General features: G+C 45.6%; 1 protein-coding gene across 2 annotated transcripts in view; it reads left to right on the top strand.

Moving 5' to 3' along the window:
• Nucleotides 1-13,274, top strand: part of RIF1 (replication timing regulatory factor 1) — a 1,074,525-nt gene that overhangs the window by 948,332 nt on the left and 112,919 nt on the right. For both annotated transcript variants that reach the window (XM_069616488.1, XM_069616487.1), the window contains one exon: nucleotides 12,582-12,735. In XM_069616488.1, coding sequence (XP_069472589.1) covers nucleotides 12,582-12,735 — 154 coding nt within the window. The remainder of the gene's footprint in view (nucleotides 1-12,581; nucleotides 12,736-13,274) is intronic.

Raw genomic sequence — 13,274 nt, 5'->3', positions numbered from 1 at the left:
GCTCAGTCATGAGGCCATATCCCATGGTTTGCCGGTTGGGGGCAGACTTGCTCGGCATCTTGGAGAATGGCGTGCCATTACTTTGGATGTGTTGGTTCTGGAGATCAAAGCCCATGGCTACTGCCTTCCCTTCCTTCAGCGGCCTCACGACAATCCACCGGGGAAGCTCTCTTTGAAGCGTCCAGATCTGCTCCTTGCGCAGGAAATCCTATCACTGCTGGAGAAAGGTGCCATAGAACTGGTGTCTGTGGCGTAGAGGAACAAGGGACGGTATTCCCCTCATTTTTTGATCCCAAAGAAAGACTGGGATTGAGACCCATCATGGACTTGCGTTGGTTGAACAAGCTTCTCAGGAAGGACAAGTTCAAGATGGTCACTCTTTCTCAAGTCCTCCAGGCCCTTCAACTTCAGGATTGGTTGGTGTCTCTGGACCTCAAGGATGCTTACTTTCATGTGCCGATTCATCCCAAGCACAGGAAGTACCTGAGGTTCGCGGCTGGCGACTCGCACTTTCGGTTTCAGGTCCTGCCCTTGGGATTGACCTCCGCCCGAGGGTCTTCACCAAGCTGATGGTGGTGGTGGCAGCGTACCTCAGGTAGGGGTAGACTTGAATTCCCCCCCTCTCCTGGACGATTGGTTGATCAGGGCGCGTTCTCCCAAGCAAGCACTGGATCATCTGTCCCTCACCTGTCATTCCCTTCACAAGCTGGGCTTCTCCCTGAATTTAAAGAAGTCTCATTTGACACCTTCCCAGCGGCTCCAATACATCGGAGCAGTGCTCGACACGTCCCTGGTACATTGTGCAGATGGTGGACAAGTTTCAACGTACCCAGAGTCTCCCGGCGTTCGAATTCTTAAGGTTGATCGGCCTCATGGCATCCTGCATTTTCTGGTGCCAGAAGCCACACTGCGGTTGAAATCCCTGCAGTGGGCTCTCAAGATGCAGTGGTCGCAGTTCTCCGGCAAGATGTCGGATCCTGTTCAGATTCCGATCTCGGTCACCTAGGATCTTCTGTGGTGGTCCGATGAAGGGAATCTGATGAAGGGGCCACCATTTTGGCAGCCATGGCCGGAGGTGACGATCGTGACGGATGCCTCCCTCACAGGATGGGGTGCTCATGCCAACGAGTTGACAGCCAGTGTCCGTTGGTCTCCGGAGTCCAGACTCCATCAATCTGTTAGAGCTGAGAGCCATCAGGCTGGCCCTGAAAGCTTTTCTATAGTCTGTGCGGTGGAAGACAGTCCTGATTATGACGGACAATACAGTGGCCATGCATTACCTCAACAAAAGGGGGGGGGGCAGGGTCGCTCCCATTGTGCAGGGAGGCGAAGCAGCTCTGGTTCTGGGCCATCCAACAGGAAATCTCGATCTCAGCAGTTCATCTGGCTGGAGACGAAAACGCGGCGGCGGACGCTCCAGGCAGAGCACGGTCTCTCACGAGTGGGAGTTGGCTCAGGAAGTCCTTTTGGAGATCTTCGCCCTTTGGGGGGAACCCCACAAATGTATCTCTTCGCCACCAGTGTCGACCAGAAGTGAGAGATTCTGCTTGCGGGAATTTCCACCAAGAGGAGCCTTAAGGGACGCGTTCGTAGTGGAGTGGTCCTTCCCAATGCTGTACGCGTTTCCTCCAGTCCCAGTCATTCCTCAGGTGTTGCAGAGGTTCGGTTCCCGAATGATCCTCATTGCTCCGGATTGGGCCAGGAGAGCATGGTACACGGACTTTCTCGACATGTCCATCTGCCCTCCACGCCGTCTTCCCTACGGAGACGATATGTTCTCACGGTAGGGGGCGGGGGTAAGGTTCTCCATCCAGAGGTCAGGTCTCTCATCCTTCACGCTTGGTATCTGAAAGGTTGAGATACAAGGATTGCGACCTCCCGGATGACGTGATGGGGGTGTCGCTTTCGGCCAGGCGGCCTACAACAAAATCCCTGTGCTGTTGGCGGAAGTTCTGCGACTGGTGCAGGGTCAGAATGTGGATCCTTTCCAATATTCCATTCCTATGGTGTTGTCTTTTTTGCTTTCTTTAGCCCACAAGGGCCTTCAAGTGGGTACCATTAAGGGTTACCTGGCAGCGCCGTCTGTATTGAAGCGCTCGTCTGAAGAGTGTTCTTACTTTAAGATTCCTTTGATTTCACAGTTTCTGAAAGGACTGTCTAATGTGTTTCCACCATCCCCTTTTCAGGTGCTGGGTTCGGATTTGAATTTGCTTTTAAAGTTCCTGGTGGGAGCTCCTTTTGCGCCCTTACACTCTTGTCCGCTGAGACTGTTTTGTAAAAATGTGTTTTTAGTTGCGGTTACTTCCGCACTTTCTGCCAAGCCACCCTTTACTGTTTTCCATAAGGACAGGGTTGTCCTGCGGGTGCAAACTTCTTTTCTTCCGAAGGTTGTCTGGATTTCATTCGAGCCCGAAGGTAGTTCTTCTGGCTTTTTATACTCCTCTGCATCCTGGTAAGGAAGAGGAGAGACTCCATAGGTTGTATCCTAGGAGAGCTTTGAGCTTTTATCATTCACGGATGTCCCGGGTCAGAGTGGACGATCAGCTCTTTGTAGGTTATGCTGGACACCGCTTGGGTCAGGCTGTTTCCAAACGGACCTTGTCCAGATGGATTGTTTTGACTATCTCTGAATGCTACCGTTTGGCGGGGAAGGACCCTCCGGTAGGCTTACGGGCTCACTCTACTAGGGGTGTGGCTGCCTCCACTGCTCTACACAGGGGTGTTCCTATTTGCAATATTGGTGAAGCAACCACAAGGGCCTCTGTCCATACTTTTGTTAAACACTATTGCCTGGACTCATCCATGGGCAGGATTTGGTCTTTTGTAAGGCAGTCCTCTATTCGGCCATCTGATTGGGCACTCTAAATTTCACATTCCAAATTCTTTCCCTCCTCCAGAAGTGTGGTACTGCTTTGGGAGTCTGTCATAGATGTGGAATACGTCAGAGGACCCAATACTTTCGAAGAACAAGTTAGTTACCAAACTGGTAACGTTCTTTCGATGGGTTGTTGCTCCGACGTATTCCACATTGCCCTCCCAGCCTGTCCCTCTGGAGAATTTCCTCTGTGATTGCATCTTCCTTTCCGCAAGACTGTAGGCAGTGATACTGGCAGGAGACTGGTGTCACACTTTCTGGGGGAAAAAACTAAACTGAGGCAACAGGCGCCGTGTGTCCTATATATAACATCTGGTGACGTCGACCCTCGACGGAGGCCCTTGAGGGACATAGGCTCGACGCAGGATGCCCTGTTGAAAAATTTCCGAAGTGCACAGCTGTGGGACACAACTGTCATAGATGTGGAATACGTCGGAGGAACATCCCATCGAAAAAGTTACCAGTTTGGTAAGTAACTTGTTCTTCTTTTAGACACTCGATTAGGGTTGCATGATCGGCTTGATTGTCTTCGATTTTGTAGATGATTTGAGTGTCATATGCGTAGTTGTAGCATGTATTTTATGAAGATTCTGATTAGTGCAGTTTGGGTAGATGTTGAAGTACAGTGGTGATGGTGAGGATCCTTGTGGTACTCCAGTTGTTGACTCGTGTGGATTTGAAGGGTTTTAACCACACTGTTCTGTTCTGTCTGCTAGGAAGGATTTAGTTCAGAGTAGTACTATGTCTGTTATGCCTATGTCTTCTAGTCTTTTGGTTAGAGTGTCATGGCTGTGTCAAAGGCTGCAGAGAGGTAGAGTAGAATCAGGGCTGAGCTTGTGTCGCAGTCTGCGATTGTTTTTATGTCGTCCCAGATGGACAATAGTGCTGTTTTTGTTCCTCTTTAAGCCGTAAGTGAAAGGAAAGCCCTCCAAGAGAAGATGGTGACAGAGTAATAGAATCACAAGGAGGAAGTAAATATAGCAGACTAACAGAAGCATTAAAAAGATTTTAGTGCAGCCAGACGAGAAACAGGAAGAGTAAAGTAGAGCAATAAAATAGACGTGAGAAAATTAAAAAAGAAATCTGAGGTTTAGTGGCGTTAAACGTAAGAAAAGGATAAGATTTCCGAATATCGAAGAGGTGATACTGACATGAATGAGTTATAATTAAGGCTTCCAGTTTTCCGTTTTACAGATGTGGTCACAAAAATACAGACGGAAATCATTCTGCTGTCTGCTTTGTCTGTATTGATAAAAATGGGGAAAAAAAAGGCAAAACAGGTCTTTCTGTCTGGTTCTCGATGATGTCGCTCATCGCAGGCCAATCACATTGCCGATTGACAGCATGGAGAGTGTAAATAATTTTTAAAAATAGCATTAAAGTACTTAAAATTGCTAACAGCATATATCTTAAGGACGCAGCAGTCACAGGAGCAACAGTTTGTTATGTCAAAAAATTGAGCTAGCATTTCTTTCATGTATGGCTGCATGTGTGCTTTAAGAATAAATGCAGAAAAATACTGGTTGCGAATGGTTTATGGTCATTCCATCGAATTTTTACCATTGAATGACCATTACATCTAAACAAAAAAAATCGAAAAATTACCATCAAATGCATGTTTTTTTCCTTTTTTTTATGGGGGGGGAGCAAACCTCCCATTTTCTACCCTTTAAAACCCATCATAAATAACACTATACCCTTTACTTTGAAAAAACATGCATTTGATGCATATTTTTTCGATGCAATTTTGTCGATGGAATGGCATTTGATGGTAATGCTTTAGATGAAATTACCAGATACCGTTGCAAAATGACCTTTTTATATGACAAAAAATGTGAATACATACAGAAAAAAAGACCCAAAAATAAATATGGATAAGTGCATATGGAAATGGCAGAAAAATAAATACCATAAAACCGGAAACCTTCGTTATAATCAAGATATGATTAGAGAAAGTTAAGTCTGAATCAAGACTGAGACCAAGATTCAGAGCAGAATCGGCAATAAGAGAAGGAGGAAAAGAAACAGAGCAAGGGGGAGATGGAGGAGGAAGTGTAAGCTGGGAAAATGAGGACTTCAGTTTTGGTAGTTTTCAAGACCGTGGTCAGACATGCACATTTTAATGGTTGAAAGGCAAGAAGCAAGATTGTTGTGAAAAAAAGACGTAAAGGAAGTTGGGTATTGTCGACATAGAAATGATGAGATACCGAATGATGAATGTCTGCCAAGAGAGAAGAGGAAAGGTCCTGGACTGGAACCCTTAGGTACTTGTGAATAAGAGGTAAGGTGTTAACTCCAGCCCACATTACTAAATAAGTGTGATTAGATAGATAGGAAAGAAACCAAGATAAGACAGAGCTTGAAAAACCAAAAGAGAGAAAAGCTAAGCGCAAAGTGTGACCAGTCCAGTAGAATAAGAAGAGAAGAGTGTTTAGCAGAGCGAGCCGGGAGAGGCGATTCGCAGTGTGAGAGAAGAGCAGTGTCTGTGGAGTGAAGAGGGCGGAAACCTGACTGGAAACAGGAACAATAACATTTTCAGTGACGAACAGAAACCTGAGAATAGACAAGCCGTTCTGCCATCTTAGAAAGAAAAGAGTCAAGTGAGACTGGACGAAAATGTGCCGGTAAAGAGTCTAGCGAGGGTTTTTTTCCGAATAGGAAGAATTGTGGCGTACTTAAAGGATATGGGGAAGTGGATGTGAGAAGAGATTAAAAAGAGCAGTGGGAAGAGATCAGTGAGGGATAGACTTTTGGTATAAGTGAAGAAGGAATAGGGTCAGAAGGAGAGGCTGTGGGATGGGCACAAGCTGGAATAGATTGGAAATGGGTAAACATGATGAAATAGTTGAAGTAGGAGATGAAAGTGCAGAGGAGGAGAGAGGATGGAACAATGGCAGCTCAAAGAGTGGCCACTTTCGAAGAAAAGTAGGAAGAAAAGTCTGAGGCAGAATTAAGAGAGAAGGTGAGGGAGGAGAAAAAACGAGACACTGACGGAAACTAACACAAAGGGTGGGCAGGTTGAGCACATAGAAGATCGGAGTGGCACGTGTGTTTAGCTGCCAGAAGAGCATTGTTTGATAGTGCATGGTGGGAAGAAAAGGATAAAAGATCTGAGTCAGTTTCACGCCAGCGTCTTCGAAGATGGTGAAGGGCTCAACACGTAGAACAAAGATGAAGTGAGCCATGGAGGAGGCTTCCGAGAGGGAGAAAGAAGTTTGATAGAGAATCAAGAGAAGAAAGCAAAGAGGAGAGAATGGTGGCCACATCAGCAGATGGAGCAGCAAACCGAGTGAGAAGGAACACTGGAAAACGAGCAAAAGGGAGTATGAAAAGCACAAAGATCCCGGGGAAATTTAGTAGAACTGTGGAGACGGGAAAGTTTAGTTAACGGCAGAGAAGGGAGAAAAAACAATAAAAGATGATCAGAAAAGTAAATGGGTTGAGCCAGAACAGAGGAAGTAGATAGTGATACAAATATAAACCAAGACAGGATCCAGATACATGAGACGTGTGAACCACTGGCGAGCCTCGTTGTGAAGGCAGGTCAAATCACAAACTGCTGCTCCCCCTGTGGAGCAGTCCATTACTTACCCACTTGCTCTGCCTGGCTGCCGACTGCCTGCCTTAGGTGATTTTCCACTGCGCTCTGCACACTGAGGAAGCGTGCCCCTTAACCTTGCCCACCGGCCTCTGACTATTACTACATCACAGCTGGAACCTTGAGGTGTCATTTTGAAGCAGTTGACAATACCCATTTTGGAGTTGGTGCGTCTCTTCTTTGGTGGATGGTCAGGAAGCTGTGTGCCAGATGTTGCAGTCAGGCCTGGGCACGAAGGATTGTGTGGCCCATTACAATATTGCTTTGGTGTTTGCCAATGGCTCTTTCGACCCAAGGCTGGAAGTCCCTGGAGAAATGTAAAGCCTCCAAGCCCACAACAAATTACTTGAAGTGTCTAGTAGCCTTCTGTGGTTCCCTCTAGGGGCAAGTCATCTTGGTACTTTCCCCACAGGGCCATGTTGTCGAATCTTCTGATGAGGCCAAGTGCACTTACCATTCTAGTGTAGAGACATAAGTGCACAGTCAACATTTCCACACTGCAGTTCCTGCTCATGGTCCAAAACCACTTTAAGGCGGACTGTTATTCTCTGGTGGGTGGGAAGTTGTCCCTGTATGTAGGGAGTGGTATGGCATCACCTCAGATGCCTGGGGCCTTACAGGTTGTTAGAAAAGGACTCCCTCCATTCCCAAAGGGGGTCCACTATTCCTAGACCACCTCTCCCATCCATCAAAAGCACAGGAAGTTCTTGAGATTGGTAGTTGGGAACACCTATTAAGTTTGCAGTCCTGCCCTTCGGCCTTTCCTTAGACCCAATGGTTTTTCTTATGCTGTGGTGACTGCATTAGTCAGGAGGGTTCCATGTGATAATGTCCCCGCAAAAATGTCGCCATGAAAGATATTCGCTGAAAAATTGTCGTTTTATGCGGAGACATTATTACATGGAACAAGCGGGGTGACAACCCATGCTCCCCTTGTCCCTATATATATGTTCACCTATATAATGTCGCCACAAACATTTCCCAGCGATATGTACGACGACCATATATATAGGGACATTACCTGATACAGTCAGGAGGGGCAGAATCGCATCTTCCCTACTTCGATGATTGGCTCATTCGGGCTCGCTCCCCAGAGCTGGCTTTGGCCCAGCTGTAGCACATTTGCCAATGGCTGCACAGCATGGGCATCTAGGTCATTCCCTCTGTTGCTCCAGTATATTGCAATGGGTTTGGACACTTGCTCCAGTAGGGCTTTTTTTCTTGACCATTATGGTGAACGTCCCAGATAGTGCAGGTTTTGCAATTGTAGAGACTGGGTCACATGCCCCACTACATTTTTGTGCTGTCTTAGGCTCTCCTGCACACGCACACAAGTTCGCTCTGGTGGCTGCTTCACTATCCATGGTCTCCATTTTAGGACAGCACGTCGGACAGTATACAGGGCTTGATAATCTGCGACTGGATCGCCTGTAGTGGAGTGTTGGGGAAATGTTTGCTTTTTCCAACTTTCCATCCATAGATTTCAATGGAACTACAACCATATCTGTAATTGACTCGTTATGCTGGCTGCTTCAGGGGTCAGTGGTCTTTTTTTTAGCCTATTTGTTTTAGAGAGGCTCTTAAGCCATTCTGAACGTTACCCACTCTAACCCAGAGTTTAGAGATCAAAGCCACCGCAGAGGCGAGCCGAAGGACTGTTGCGCAGAAGCAATTACTGCTAAGGCCTAAGCAACAGCCATTGAAAGTTCCTCAACAACCAGAGAAGACCTTAATCAGGAGCCTTCCTCACCTAGACTGGTGGGCCCAACCAGTCTCCTGTCCTGATCCCACCATGATCTATTTTACTCTGGAGTGGGCCCCAAGGATGTTTGTAAAGTCCTCCAGAGTGCACAGTTTTGGGGAAGTTATCAGGCCTTCATTAGAGTGCAGATCCAGTGGGGGTGGAGGGCGATGAGTACTAAATCCACCCCACAGTTCCCAGACTGCTTCAAATTTTATTTGTTGCATGTAGAAAAATTAACTCTCCTTTTAAAAAGTTCCTTTCAAACGGGCCTCTCCTTACCCAAGGTGGGGGAGGGGTGGGGGGTAAACTGGGAATATGGTTAAAGGTTGATGCTGGGCTCTTTTGAACATTTGCAGCGGTTCTAAACTGCATTTCAAACAAATATGTTTCCAGTTTGGTCTCCTGTCAAGGTTTAGTCCCTTAACTGGAGAAAACTTCCTGCACAACTCAAGCCGCAGCAAATCCTTGTGGGGCACAATCATGTATTAAACAGGTGGGGTGCAATGTTTTATGAAGGCTGCTCTTCATAAGTTACTGTCAGTAATCCGAGCCAAGGAGTTAAGGTAATTCTATTCAACTGTTCACCTCCTTATTTTAACCAGTAAGGCTAAGCCTTTATAGCTGAGACACTAGGAGAGAGAACATTTCCTTGGATAAAGCTTCCCACCAGTGCTTACACAGGACTGCACTGACTGGAGTGCTTCTCACGTTTCACTCTCCTCCTGGAGAGTAGCGTCTGCACCTGCGGGTGATGCATGCTTACTTCTTGGTGCATAGGAATGGTTTGGACCTTTTTATATTTTCGATTTGAGGGTCTGGAGTTTCAGCATTTATTCATTTTTTTTTTATAGTACCACAGGTCCTTTAGAAAGGGTTCTCCTTTCAAAGTTTGAAAGGGGACCTGGTGGCTAGTTCATTCTTTAAAGTACATCTGAACAGTGGTCTTTCTTTCCCATCCACATTATTATTCAGTTTTGGTAGGAATTGTTCACCCAGTTTTCATCCTGCTTAGAAATAGTCTGGTTTCTCATGGCAGCTGCATTTGAGTATGTTAATTTGTGCCCCTTGAGGTTGCTTACCCTTTAGGTGATTTTTCTGGTGCCCATCACTCCCGATTGGTTGTGAATGAGCTCAAAGTTTCAAACCTCCCAACCTTATGTTCTGTGAGGAGAAAGCCATTGAGGGTGAGGCCATCCTTCTTTTGCACCATTATTGCTTTCACCTGTTACAGAAGATTAATCTTCTTGTGCTACTGTCAAGGTACGTGGATGAGAAGTTAAGGCTTTGTCTCAGAGTGAGAATGGGGGGGAGGGTGTGGGGGTGGTCAGAGACCCTCAATGAGTCCACACAGAAATAGCAGTCAGTTTTAAAAATAGTTATTTAAATCGGTAGTAAGATCGCACAGAACTCCACAAGACAAATAGTCAATCACCATTAGATTCACAAAATAGACCTAAAAAATTATTTATCAAGCAAAGCAGGCAAGTACTCCAGATGGGATAAAATTATGTGAATCGGTCACAAGTTCAATATCCTAAATTTAGAAGTCCAAACCCTAAAATGAATGGTTCCTTGGGCCCAAAGGTCACAGTTGAGTTGCTTTTAAAAAGGATGCAATGGGCATGTGGTGGTGCAAACTAAGTTCTACAACAATTTACCAGAAGATATGTAAGATCTCATCTTCCAGGGGGCAGGATACCTGACCCAGATTAGACGACCAAAGGTGAGTGGAAGGGAGACGGGCAACAAAGGGACTTGTTAACAATGTTATCTTAGGGAGAACAGTGGGTGAGGAACAGGCAAACAGATGCTTACTTGGCCCTTTCTCCAATTTCGCCAGATGTCTTTGTGGATCGTTTGGCAGGAGGGTTAGGGGCGATATTGGTGCTATCTTCCGCCCTTTGTTCCGGTGAGAGGTTCCCAGGATTTGCCTGTTTGAGGCTTCTTCCGGTCAGATGGAAATGTAAGATGCACCTCATGTTGGTGAAGAAATGTAGAATCCAACGATGTAGGCCTCCCTTGGGACACTTCACTGGGTGGATGAAGGGCGAGTTCCAGCGATTATCAGTTTGCAGGTGTCCTTCCTGTCCTAGTCATAGCAGCTGCTCAAGGACAGGTTTCCATGAAGGTGGGAAGCTGGACTTCAGGGAGAAGGCGTCTTGTGCCACAAGCTGGTGACCACCAGGATTCTAACGCAGAATAGATGCTTCTAGCGAAGTAGCACACAAGAGAGCTGGTCAGTTAACCGGGCAGTACAGGGGCAATTTTGAAGGCTCTGAAGTGCTTGTTCCTCTGGGCATCGAGACTAGTTCGTCCAAATGCTGAAGAACTGGTCAGGGTCTTCGGAGAACAGACTAAGGAGCAGGGCTTCACCGGGCTGGACACAAAGTGATGCTGGGCCACTTAAGAGTCATCTTCAGCAGCCTGCTGTTCTTTTAGGGAATCTTGGCTTGAGTGTAGATCTGAAGAATAGCTGCAGAGGTCCTCCTTTTATCCAAAATTCGAGCTGGACGCAAGTCCAAGCCAACCAATAGTGAGGATGTGCACCATTCAAAAAGCCAGTAGTTATTAAATCGAAGACCACTACTGGCTTCACATCTGCCCCAGAAGCAGGCTTTCTGGCACCAAGGATGTTGTCTGGCACTAGACAGTCCCAGATCCCTTTCTGGGTAACACACAAAGGCTAACTAGCCTGCAAAAGCAGCAGCTTTTCCAGGCAAGTGCATGACTTTATAAGGGCTTTCCTGGACTATGAGGGCAAAACTACAATCTGACCGAAGATCGGGTGCAAATCTCCTGGTACGGCCATTTTAGGGCAATAGCCACGCTTAGAAGGCCCTACGCAGTAAACGCAAATGTGCACACCAACAATAATGCTAAAACTGACTGTAAAAATGTGTGTGCTGCCACCAGCTTGTCTTTAGGCACACATAAAAGTAACACAAAATATAGGGCGATACAAAGTATCCCCATTACACTACATTGTAAAATGCTGTGTGCAATGCTAAATATACAAGAATTCCAAAGGGAAACAGACTGATAGGACTGATAGGTTTCCCTGTAACATGTGAGCAAACAGCAAGGAAAGTGAAGCTAAAGGCTTCACTTCAAAAAGTCAAGTCTGTATCAAAAAGAGCAAAATGAATGAGGTTCCATAGGAAACTATGGAGGGAAAGATGCAAAAAGAAAATCTTTTCTAACAGCTACTATCTGCCTCATCAATGTATAGCTGAGTGATTTCATCGTCTGGACCAGGTGGAGATCCTCCGTCTCTCGGGAGAGTAACATCTGGAGGGATGACAAGCTCTTGGTTGCGCTGGTACTTGGGCGGTCAGGACTCCAACTACACGTACTCTGGCCAGGTGAACCGTGTCCTGCATTTCTTAGTTGTGCAATCTCGTAGGGAAGGAAGTGCCTGAAGATCTCAGTATCCATTCTTTCAGAGGCCTGACGGCTACCTCACTTTCAGTGGGGTATCGCTGTCCCTGGCATGTCTGTTGCTACATGGCTTTCTCTGCACACATTCTTCATGCATTACTCCGAGTTTTATCAGGTCATGGTGCCTGCTTTGGTTGTGCTGTGATCCAGATGTTTCTGGTGTGGATGGCTTGCTCTCCTTCCATGCTTTGGGAGGACGGACTACCAATTACCTACGTTCTTGCTAATGTTTTTTATGACGGGTTTGGCCTTCTTCCCACAGGTTCCTCCCTTGCCTTTCAACCTACCAGTCATTGCGGATTGTTTGTATAGCTCTTATAGTGCTGCAAACCATTAACAGTAATGGGCTGAGAGGGAAATGCTGAAACTGAGGTCATGTGTTTCAGCTGGCTCAATTTATACGACCTATGACATCACACACATAGTCCTGGGTGCAGGCCGAGAGCAGTAACAATCTTCCTGACAGCTGAAATATATCCAATGCCAGACTGAGACTCGAGAATCCAGTTCAAAGATGACAATCTATGGGAGGCAATTCCTGAGAGTAATTGTTGACTCTTCCATCAAGTGTCTTCTGGTACAGAAGTTGATGCAAGAAAAGTACAAACCTGGTTAGCTTTAAAGTGTATGTTCAATCCTGCTACGTTTCAAAACATCTACTGACAATGGGGTTATGATTTATGTATATAACAGTAGAGTTTTAAGGAAATTCTGATTCAGCCACTGTCCAAAGTAGACATTTACCGTCTTGATAGGGGACATCCTATTGTTACGGTTCCCAAAGTCAAGTGCAGATTGCCTGAAAGCATAATGGTGCGTAATGTCATTTTCTTGTTTGTAATTTACCAAATTTGCAGACTTTACTTATTTGACTAATCCAATGTTTAAACTGAGCATGTAGAACTTATTATGGTTTTACTTCATAGGGCAAGAGGACTAGGACAGCTCATAAGGGCGAAGAATATTAAGACTGTTGGTGACCTGAGTACCCTGACCGCCACAGAGATCAAGACTCTTCCAATTCGTTCACCCAAAATATCAACCGTTAAAAAAGCTCTCCGTGTGTTCCATGAGCAACAGGTAAGATTCACAGTAACTTTAACACTCTTAACATTGGTTACAACTGCTAACGTGTATTTAAAATGTTTGCAATGCAGTTTTTAAAGATATGTACTACAATAACTGAAATGCTCTTTACACAGCCGATTTGTCAATGTAGCAAGTGAAGAGGGTATTCTCTGTTTGCACTCTTTGCTCACTTAGATTTTACATACTTGCTCACATGCACACTTAGATGCACACACACAGACCTCTTGTAAAAAGCAGCTCATATTGGAACCAATGGTTTGAAGCTTGACTGTGGATTTTTTTTTTAAATTGCATTGCTAATGGTCTTTCAATTGAAAAATTGGTGTTGATATTGAAATGTAAAAATTCTAAAACGAGGTTTTTACCATCAATTACGTGGCTTGTAAATGAAATGCCATATCTCACTTTTCGTTTAATCTCATTAAGTTGCCTTTTTGTTTGGAATCTTATGATTACTTAAGTTTTCATTTAGGAACATATCAGTGGCGATTTTGAGAAACTGACGAAAGTGGTGAATAAAGTAACCATTG

This window comes from Ambystoma mexicanum, chromosome 9 (assembly GCF_040938575.1).
Source record: "Ambystoma mexicanum isolate Mex_15411 chromosome 9, UKY_AmexF1_1, whole genome shotgun sequence".
In the NCBI taxonomy this organism is placed as follows: domain Eukaryota; kingdom Metazoa; phylum Chordata; class Amphibia; order Caudata; family Ambystomatidae; genus Ambystoma; species Ambystoma mexicanum.
The sequence above is the reverse complement of the archived record's forward strand: the minus strand, read 5'-3'. Positions and strand labels throughout refer to the sequence as shown.